This window comes from Symphodus melops, assembly GCF_947650265.1.
Source record: "Symphodus melops genome assembly, chromosome: 1".
Lineage (NCBI taxonomy): Eukaryota > Metazoa > Chordata > Actinopteri > Labriformes > Labridae > Symphodus > Symphodus melops.
The window spans coordinates 1986934-1997776 of record NC_136691.1 but is presented as its reverse complement, the minus strand read 5'-3'; the positions used below and the strand labels follow the sequence as shown (position 1 = coordinate 1997776).

The window sequence follows — 10843 nt, the reverse complement described above, 5'->3', positions numbered from 1 at the left end:
GAGGTGAGTGAGTGCCGGTGGAGGAGGGAAGTGGGAAGCTCAGACATGTAGATGTAGGACTTTGCACATATGAGGAGTTTGACCTTGATAGACTGTGGGATAGGGAGCCGTGAAGGACGGGGGTGATGTGTGATTCCTTTGATATTTCAAAGGAATAGTTTGCAGCATAGTAAGAGTTTGTTCCTCATTGTGTTAGTTCTGAGAACTGAAGGAGAAGTGTACGCGTAAAGTCTCACAGCAGTCTCGTAACATACATAAAGCTTTGGTGGATTCAATGTGAAGTCAAGTTATTTTAAACATTGTACAGAATATGCTTCACCAAAAATACAAAGTTGTATAAGTTTATTATCCTTGCATGAGAGCAGTCAACAGTAAAATAAAATGCATATAATCAGCATAAAACACAGAACGGATCTTAAATAAATACAGTAGATAAACACATATATCCTTTTGAATATGTAATGGCAGCAGTGACGAGTGAGTTTCTCATTTTCTTTCCTGCCTGCTGACAGGCTGAACCTGCGGCCTGATGGCAGAAACCTAAAGTCCTTGGACAAAGGTTGACTTTGATCTCGACTGAGCCTGTCACGTTTCGGGTAGGAAAACAGGGAGGGAGGACCCAAGTGCAGAAAAAAGGTTTATTAAACAAAAAACGCAAAAACCAAAACTTACTTAAATAACAGATATCCAAAAATCCAAAAACCATGAGGCGAAACACAAGGAGTAGGAAGCTCGAGCAACAAGTCACGACGACATACAAAAGACACAGAGACTAAATAGACAAGGGGTAATCAGACGCAGGTGATACTAACGAGACAGGTGAGGAACATCAAGGTAATCACAAAGGCGGGAAACACAAGGAACAAAGAACACAAGACCAGAACAACTGAAGGCAAGTACAAAGTAAAACCCAACACTGACACCACCTAAAACCAGATCTACAAAATAAAACAGGAAACACCAAAGACTAGACTTAAAAAACAACACAAGAAATAAACTTACAGGTAACGTAGGAGGACACAGGGAAACACACTGAAGACTAAAGTGAACACAAGACTATGAAACAATCAACACAGGAGGGAAACCAGAGATGCCGGGAAACACGGCGACACGGAAAAACACGAGGGAATAAATAAAACTGAACTCAAAACTCTGAAATACAACCGAAACCAAACCATGACAGAGCCGTCTTCAAACACTTAAAACTAGACAAATAATAAAAGTCACAGATGGGCGATCCTGTGATTCTGCCACACAGTTTAACAACGCTCTGTATTTTGTTGCACATCTTGATTCTAAGTAACCATAACAATAACCATAAGATCTGAATTTCCCTTGGGATCAATAAAGTATTTATCTATCTATATCAATGTGTCTATCAACTGCTGTCTATGTCTCTATCCTGTCAACAAACCCCCCAATGATGAGAAAAGTCCATCCTCTCCGTCTTCTGCCTGCTCAAACAGGCTGTTTGGAGATGTTCCCTTCATGACATCACAAAGGGCAGTAGCCCCTCCCCCAGGTGGGTGACACTCCCACAGCTAGGTGTTTGTTCTGCCCTCTGAGTCTGCCTTCTCACCGTAAACAATAGGACATGGAGCGAGAAAGCAGCGAGTACACCCGAGCCCTTCCAGAGAGGGGGCGTGGTCAGACACAGCTCATTTACATATTTAAAGCTACAGACACAGAAACAGCCTGTAAAAGATTAAAATCATTTCTTTTCCACATTTGTTCATGGTTTATACTGCCATCGACTGGTTTTCTAGTCCATCTTCAAGTATTCACTCAAACATGCCAGCATCAGTCCAGAGTAGGTATAATTCTTCTCCAGTTCTGTATTTTTTATTTTTTTTGTTTGTTGACAGTAGCATAGATGGAGGCTTCATCAGCGGAGGCTCCAGCAGAAGAAGAGTAAGCTTTCACAGCGCTGTACGTCACTGCATCACCTTCTTCTTCATCATTTTTAACCTGCACATGAAACAAAAGAGAGAGGCGGCAACACAATATTCATATTCACTCACACAGTTTTGCAATATACTAAAAAAACTTCAATGGGATGACATTTCTTGCAACAGGAGTTGTTCATGAAGCGTCTTGTGTAGGAACTACCGTTATGGCCTTTGTTTAACCCTTCTCATCATATAGTCATTGCGGTGTAATGGTTCATTTCTATTCAAGAAATCAACACATTTTCCATGCTCAGATGTGTCTCAAAATGAAGATGTATCTCTGGAATTAACAGCAAAAGTACCGTAAAGAAAACATAAAATGTTCAAATGCTTTCAGCTATTTTTGTAGTGTTCTTTTATACATATATTAGAGAGCTCATCACACCTGTGAGAGCTGCATGACTTTTTAACAATGTATTTATCCAGATATTTTATTGCAGGCCGCTTGTAAAATGTAAAGAAACCCCTCAAAGTCTGGGTGTGACACAGCAGGTGCTATTAATAAAAAACTGAGCCACCTTGTTGTTCCCCAAACCTAAGGGGACATCATGCCAGGATTCACAGGACCCGGTTTGGTCCCAGAGTCTGAGCTTTTTAAAACAGACACATGGCAGAAATTTGGGAACCATGGCAGCCTAAACCTGCATATCAACTCGACTACATTGGGGTTCCCAGACTTTTCAGCTTGCGACCCACAAAATACCGGTGCTGGAGACTGGGGACCCCCATTGTCCTTGAACATGGTTAAAACATTTTAATTGGACATCTACACATCTAATCTATTGAACTTCCTTTTTGTTTATATTTCACAATCATGGGTAAAACACCCACCATTTTCCATTTAAACGTTTTTTTCTAAGGAAACTCACGACCCCCCTCTCACTGTCTTGCATCCCTCAACAGGTCAAAACCTTCCCCTTGGGGAACCACTGGACTTCACCACTGCTCTAATGGAAAAGCAAGCGTTAACTACCTCATTGACCAGTTACTGAATTAGTTAGGTGGCTTGATTTTTTAGATTACCTCTCTGGCTCCACCCTCTCCTCCAAATATGGTAAGTCCTGCATTGTTTAATATCTATGAGTCAATATTTATGCAGTCAAGGAGCCAATGGATGAAATTACCCGGCTACGTCCAATTATTTATTTAATCTGTGCTTTTAACCCATCAGACATCTTACCTGAGCTTTACCGCTGATCCTCTTGGTGTAGCTCACAGAAGCGTATGAAACACCGTCTTCAGGATCCTCCTACACAGTGAAGACAACAAAGTGTTATTTTTTCAATGTGACTCACAGGCCTTTAGTACCTGCCACACTTTTCTGTTCTGATGAAACCCATCAGAACTCGCTTCCTTCCCTCTTCTATCATGCAGTAAACAAAACAACAACAGTAACATTTCAGTTGAAGAACACCGACAATAACAGATATGTTTGAATGTGATCTCACCTTGTCATGACTTGGATCAGGAGCAGACTGAGGGGTCACCGCAGGGTTTAAGCTCAGCCCCTGAACACAACACAGGAAACACAGTTTGTGGTTGAAACTCTACTTGAAACCTCTACTTCCTCCGTAAGCTGAAGAGAGCACGAGCACCCCCACCCATCATGTGCTCCTTCTACAGAGGCACCATCGAGAGCATCCTGACCAGCTGCATCACTGTGTGGCTGGGGAGCTGCACTGCTGCCAACCACAAGACCCTGCAGCGCACAGTGAAGGCGGCTGAAAGGATCATCGGTGTCCCGCTCCCCTCTCTTCTGGACCTCTACGGCACCCGCCTCACCCGCAAAGCAACCCGCATTGTGAGTGACCCCACCCACCCCTCACACAGCCTCTTCAGCCTCCTGCCATCGGGGAGACGGCCTGCGGGCCGGCTCTACCAGACTGAGAAACAGCTTTTTCCACCAAGCTGTCAGGAAGCTGAACTCTCTCCCCTCCCTCCCTTCCCTCCCCTCTCTCCCCTCCCCTCTCTCCCCTCTGCCCCCATGAACACTGAACATTGGAACCTCCTCCTGTTTGAACATTGAAACAGAACCCTGGTCACTTATTGCACATTGCACGCTTGCACAAGTTTCACTTTTCTTATAATCTTGTTCTATACTCCATTTTATTTAACTTAGTACTTTTGCACATTTAGGTTTATTAATGTAAATAGTATTTATCTTTTTTACCTTGTTTTATTTTATTTACCGTACCCTTTTATCTACATTGCACCGTGGGGAGGGGGGAAACGTAATTTCGATTTCACTGTATGTCTGACATATTTTGGAATTGACAAATAAAGAACCTTGAACCTTGAACCTTGAAGAAAATACAGTCTAAATCCTGTCCGTCTACAATGAGGGAGAAGCCGGAAATTTACATGTCATGTGAAGCTACAAGCTAACTGAATAGCGCGAGCGTTCAATTTCAATTTTTCAACTTTATTTGTGAGGGACCATGAGTTAGCCTTAAGCTAATTTACATCTGTAGTCCCTTGACAGGTAACAATACAACGTAAAAACATACATGACTCAGCAAGTAACAAATAGCAATATATACATAAAATATCGCTTGCAGACACACACACACACACACACACACACACCTTGTCAGCCCCGTGAGGGGATTAAACGTTAGACCGCTAACAATGCAAGGCACAGGTGATTGCAGCTTCAGCCAAGGATAATTTTGTCCTCCGAATGCGCCTAATGGTGCGTGAAGAGGGTGCGATCTGTTATCCTTAGTTTCGAACTCTCTGGAAGAGGAGTTACAGCTGTGTCACTAGAGAACAGCGGAAGCGTCGGAATAGCGGAGGAGTGGCCAATCAGCAGTTTGTTTTGGTCTCATGCTGGTGCTCAAGAGGGACATCTACTGGATCAAAAAGTCCCACATTCCTCCTTTAACTTAAAATACTATTGTGGACTTTAAGGACAGACAGAACACGTGTGTATAGGCCTGTTCTGTTGGGATTCTAACCCTAACTCTACCTCAACGAAAACAATTACAACTTGATTAAATACTTGGCAGAAATTTATCACTTTTTTTCGTTCGGGTTCTTTGGGGGCTCAGCTTTTTATGGATATAAAGTAAAACAAATCGTCGCCACATCTAATCAGAATTTATTATTGAACTGGACCAACAGAAACAGAAATCCATTTTCTCAATCAGTTACTCACAGTGTAGTCAGCCGTCTTTGATTTCTTGACTGAAAGGACAAAATGAGATTTAGCTTCAACGGCAGGAATCCAGATATTTAAAACCTTGATCACATTTCCAGTCGGTTTTACTGTTCCTACCTTTACTCTTCTTCCACTGGATGAACATGACGATTATTATCACAAGTGCCACTGAACCGATAGCAGCAATGACGTACAACCACCAACCTGCAAACAAGAAGAAAACGTTAAAAAAAAAAAAAAAAAAAACATGTTGGCAGTGGATTTCAAAATAAAGTTTTGGCTGTAGAAGCTGAGAAAAAGACCAAACCAGTTTTCTGCTTTAGGGTCTTAGAGGTACCATTCATCGCAGGCCACTTTGAGTTAGTGCCTTGTATTTTGGTTTCTTCTTCTGTTGTTGTTGTTTTCGTCGTTGTTGTTGTTGATGATGCGCTCATTGTGTCCTTATCTACAAAAATAAAATGCAAATATTAGTTTAAATTTACCTTAGACAACGGAATATTAGGACCAAATGAAAGAAAAAAAACTAAATGAAAAGCACCTTAGGTTTAGTTCTTTCTATTACGACATTAAAGTAGTAGTTTTACATTAATGTATTTTATGAGATTAATCTCATTAATATACTGTAGCCCTCGTACTTAGACATTAACCTTCACGTTCTGTAAAGAAATCATGGTACTATAAAACTTTATAACAAAAACCCACCTGGTTCTCCATCTGAGGACTGAGTCCTCAATCCAAACAGGAGTATTTTGTTCTTGTACCCATCCGTCACTTCACACTTTGAATTGTGTTTGGAACGAGAAGGAACTGCCACGGTCTGCTGACATGTTCCAGTCGGTGCTATTTCATCTCCTTTAAACAGCCACCTCACTTTGTGTCGACACCATTCAGGTGCTGCCACAGAGCAGCTCAGTGTCACCTGCTCACTTTCTTCTTGTTCAGTAACTGATGAAGAACAAAAGGAAAATTAAAGTTTAATATTAGATTAACATTCTAAAAAATACACAGTTTGATCTGAAGATACAAACACTCACTTTGAACAACAGACAGAGGAAGCTGAGTGTCCGGTGAACCGGTTAGTTGACAATAGTACAGACCAGCATCCTCAGCTGTGACTTTCCGTATAACCAGAGAACAGTTGGCTGTTAGATTCAGCCTCTCTGGGTCAAATTGAGAGTTAGGGACCGTCTTCCCCCGTGTGACCAGATCTACAGGGGTGTGTTTTACAAGGACCCAGCTGATTTCATCACACGTGTTCTTCTCATTCATCTCATGACCTGAAGGAAACATGACGTCATCCCCGTCTCTGACGATGAGGGAAATGAGTGAACCAAACTGTCCAGTCACTGCTGTTTAAAAAGACAACAGAATGAAATGTCAACATGAACTTTAAAATGAGTACTGAAGTGCACGTGCTGATATCATGTTTAACACTAACATAATACACTGCATTAAAAGCAGGGTTGGTCATTTTTCTAAAACTAGCTTGATTTATAAAGTAGCATTTCCTCAGTGCTCCATCTGCACACGTCACCTCCCCCCTCTGTGCTCTGTCTAAAGCCACGCCCCTCTCCCCTGTGCTCTGTCTAAAGCCACGCCCCCTATCCTCTGTAATCTCTCTAAAGCCACACCCCTCTCCTCTGTGCTCCCTCTAATGCTACGCCCCTCTCCTCTGTGCTCTGTCTAAAGCCACGCCCCTCTCCTCTGTGCTCCCTCTAAAGCCACACCCCTCTCCTCTGTGCTCCCTCTAAAGCCACGCCCCTCTCCTCTGTGCTCCCTCTAAAGCCACGCCCCCTCACCTACATGCATGAGCTCCATTGCTGCAGAAGCGGACCTCAGCTTATTGCTTGCATTGTGTAGAAAGTGCGTCATCTCATGTCGCATTCAGCAGTAAGACTCAACTTTATCATAATACATGTGAAACAAAAATTAAATTCAAGGCTTGAATATGAAAAACCCTTTTAATTTTGTTTTACATTTTTTTAACTGCTTAAAAAGCACGGCCCTTCTGACACAGGTTTGAATGAAGCCCTCTTATATGATGACTTTAAAAACGATGACAGTATTTGAAGTTGCCAAAGTGACACATTTAAACTTAGAGTCAAAATGAGGAAGTTTCCCCTCACATGCAGTCACAGCAACTCAGCCTTACTGTTTAAAGCTAACCATAAGAGCGACCATAAATCACATTTAGGAGACTTTTAATCTTAAATCATTTAAGTCTCTTCAATTAAAATGACTGAAAATACGGAATTTAATGAAGCTGGACGTTTTCTTCCGAAGAGTTTACTGTTGAGTACGTTGTTTTTGTCATCGTCAAAGTTATACAGCGAAGCCCACGCCACAGACTCTTTTTTTGTCTACGTTTCAGCATCTTATTTGTTCTGATTTTAAAATCAGACATGAAGGTGGGAAGGTCAGATATTTCTGTCGGTTGTTCTTACCTGTGAACTGAAGCAGCAGCGTCAGAAAGAAAGTCATCTTATCCCATCTGAAGTCAACCATTGTGTCTGTCCCACTGTTTCTGTCTTTCTGCTGCACATATAGCTCCTTCCTGTCGACAGTTGTGTGTTACTTCCTCATTGTGTGTTCCTTGTCTCTCCTCTGAGGTTGCTTTAGTCATGAAGGTTACTCATACTTGTGTTCTAATCTACAGCACGTTTAGCTCGTCCAGTTAATCATTTAGTAATTCCTTTTGAGAGCAAATGTGGTGTTTTTGTGGGGTTTTGATATCGAGACTCAACAACCAAATAAACCACACTTCCTTTCTATTGTGGTGAGCCAGCTGTCACCTCTTTAGTCCTGTTGGTTGTTTTTCGATTTCGACATGAGAGGTTTTTTTTTTTTTTTTTTTCACACTTGAGGTTGGCCAACAGTTTACAGGCTCAGATAAACTTGCATTTAAACCACATGAACGTGTAAACAGTTCTTGCCCACGTACAAAGCGTGCTACTGGGGGATTCCTCTAGAGGGAGTGAGTGAGACATAAACGAGACTGCATACGACACTGAAGTAGAGAGTACAGATTTGCATGGTGTAATGTAAATGAACACGGCATAGTCGTGGATTTGCTCCTCGTGGATAAAAGCACTTTGAATCTCGCTGACGTGTGGCGTTAATTTCTGAGGACGTGCACAACATACGCTCGAAACTACTGCAGAATATGGTGATGAAAGGGAGGGATCCCCAGGCCTTAATATCGCTGTAGATAAGCACATCCACCATTAAGTTACTCTCACATGCTGAATCTGTTGGTGGGGGTCTGGATTTCATTATTACAAGTGTTCTGTCTTGTGTTTATTGTCCATGTAGTTCATTTTGACCAATCATGTATCAGCAGTCTTCAGTGTATGGAGAGTAAGCCAGGCCCAGCACAGCTTCTGCAGTCTGGTTCTGCTCCAGGTTTCTGCCTCATCCAATCACAGCCTCCCTCATATACATCAGATATACCTACAGCATCAAAAGCGCCACATCGCGCTGAATTGAATTTTTGTTCATGGATGGTGTCGTTTGGTCATGGATGGTGTTGTTTGTTCATGGATGGTGTCGTTTGGTCATGGATGGTGTTGTTTGGTCATGGATGGTGTTGTTTGTTCATGGATGGTGTTGTTTGTTCATGGATGGTGTTGTTTGTTCATGGATGGTGTTGTTTGGTCATGGATGGTGTTGTTTGTTCATGGATGGTGTTGTTTGTTCATGGATGGTGTTGTTTGTTCATGGATGGTGTTGTTTGGTCATGGATGGTGTCGTTTGGTCATGGATGGTGCTGTTTGGTCATGGATGGTGTAGTTTGGTCATGGATGGTGTTGTTTGTTCATGGATGGTGTCGTTTGGTCATGGATAGTATTGTTTGTTCATGGATAGTATTGTTTGTTCATGGATAGTATTGTTTGTTCATGGATAGTATTGTTTGTTCATGGATGGTGTTGTTTGGTCATGGATGGTGTTGTTTGTTCATGGATAGTATTGTTTGTTCATGGATAGTATTGTTTGTTCATGGATAGTATTGTTTGTTCATGGATAGTATTGTTTGTTCATGGATGGTGTTGTTTGGTCATGGATGGTGTTGTTTGGTCATGGATGGTGTAGTTTGGTCATGGATGGTGTTGTTTGTTCATGGATGGTGTCGTTTGGTCATGGATGTTGCTGTTTGTTCATGGATAGTATTGTTTGGTCATGGATGGTGTTGTTTGGTCATGGATGGTGTTGTTTGGTCATGGATGGTGTTGTTTGTTCATGGATGGTGTCGTTTGGTCATGGATGGTGTCGTTTGGTCATGGATGGTGTCGTTTGGTCATGGATGGTGTTGTTTGTTCATGGATGGTGTTGTTTGGTCATGGATGGTGTTGTTTGTTCATGGATGGTGTCGTTTGGTCATGGATGGTGTCGTTTGGTCATGGATGGTGTCGTTTGGTCATGGATGGTGTTGTTTGTTCATGGATGGTGTTGTTTGGTCATGGATGGTGTTGTTTGGTCATGGATGGTGTTGTTTGGTCATGGATGGTGTTGTTTGGTCATGGATGGTGTTGTTTGTTCATGGATGGTGTTGTTTGGTCATGGATGGTGTTGTTTGGTCATGGATGGTGTTGTTTGGTCATGGATGGTGTTGTTTGTTCATGGATAGTATTGTTTGTTCATGGATAGTATTGTTTGGTCCCTCGAATGCCTCCGGAAGGATGAGGGATTGAAAGCTTCTAAAAATGTTATACATCTGTTATAATAAAAAAAGAAGAATGCTAAACGATTGTTAAAGAAAGTCTTGGTAAAAGCATTACAAATTCATCTATGGCTACTTGTTCTGCTTGAGGAAGAAATCATCACCAAGCTTTTACAAAGGAAGACAGTCTTGTAAATGAATTTCTAAATAATTATAATTTTATCAGACCTTTGCAACAGCAACTTTCAAATCACCAAACTGTAAAGTTTCAGAATGCAGTATCAGAGAACTCAAAGGAGCAATTTACAATTTTGACACCCAGTGTTTAAAATGGCAGTCTAGACTCTAATCATCACAGAGAGCTGTCCCCCCCCTCCTCCTCTCACACAGGTCAGCATGTGGTGGACACTGTAGCTTCAGTGTTTAGCCAGCTCTGCATGTGGTGGACACTGTAGCTTCAGTGTTTAGCCAGCTCTGCATGTGGTGGACACTGTAGCTTCAGTGTTTAGCCAGCTCTGCATGTGGTGGACACTGTAGCTTCAGTGTTTAGCCAGCTCTGCATGGGTCTGTAAAGCTTTCTGCGTTCTAACCTCTCTCCATGTTTCAAAAGCATCTCCAACATTGATCCTAGTTTGAGCAGCTTTCTGCTGCTGGAGCTTATTAGAAACATGCAGAGGCTTTTTAGCTCGGGTACAATCACTTCTATCTGAAGCAGTTCCACTGCCCGCTTCCATCGCTGCAACACCTGTTCACCTGATAACTGCTCTCATATCTGGCAAACCCAGGGGCGTCCAAAACGGCCTTCAAAGCCCCGCCTACCTTCTCTGGTCCAATCAAATCCAGAGCATTCAGGAGCAGAATCTAAAGTTAGAAGGAGGACATACTGGCTGCTGCATTGTTGTCAGAGAAGCTTCAACACAGCAGGTTTCCTTCATGATCACACAGGAAGAGAGCGTCATCATTTCACTCAGTAGATATCTTACTGATTGTTCCTTTAAGATAAATTACTAACTCCAAAAATCATTATCTACTTTAACTGCTTACATTTTTAATCCACACAGTGATAACATTTACAAA

General features: G+C 42.0%; 2 protein-coding genes across 2 annotated transcripts in view; one reads left to right on the top strand and one right to left on the bottom strand.

Annotated features, from left to right (window-relative positions):
- Window positions 1-7755, bottom strand: part of LOC306832344 (uncharacterized protein) — a 41505-nt gene extending 33750 nt beyond the window's left edge. The window contains exons 1-9 of the mRNA XM_079356951.1: window positions 7554-7755; window positions 6144-6458; window positions 5812-6054; window positions 5447-5554; window positions 5227-5313; window positions 5107-5135; window positions 3398-3457; window positions 3130-3198; window positions 328-1968 (exon numbers count right to left, since the gene is read on the bottom strand). Of these exons, the coding sequence (XP_079213077.1) occupies window positions 1843-1968; window positions 3130-3198; window positions 3398-3457; window positions 5107-5135; window positions 5227-5313; window positions 5447-5554; window positions 5812-6054; window positions 6144-6458; window positions 7554-7614 (1098 nt within the window). The 5' untranslated portion in view covers window positions 7615-7755 and the 3' untranslated portion in view covers window positions 328-1842. Of the gene's footprint in view, window positions 1969-3129; window positions 3199-3397; window positions 3458-5106; window positions 5136-5226; window positions 5314-5446; window positions 5555-5811; window positions 6055-6143; window positions 6459-7553 lie in introns of the transcript that reaches the window.
- The window catches only part of LOC306835694 (cytochrome P450 2K1-like), a gene marked incomplete at both ends in the record, with an annotated part of 41197 nt that overhangs the window by 26575 nt on the left and 3779 nt on the right, over window positions 1-10843 (top strand). The gene's annotated exons all lie outside the window — the stretch shown is intronic.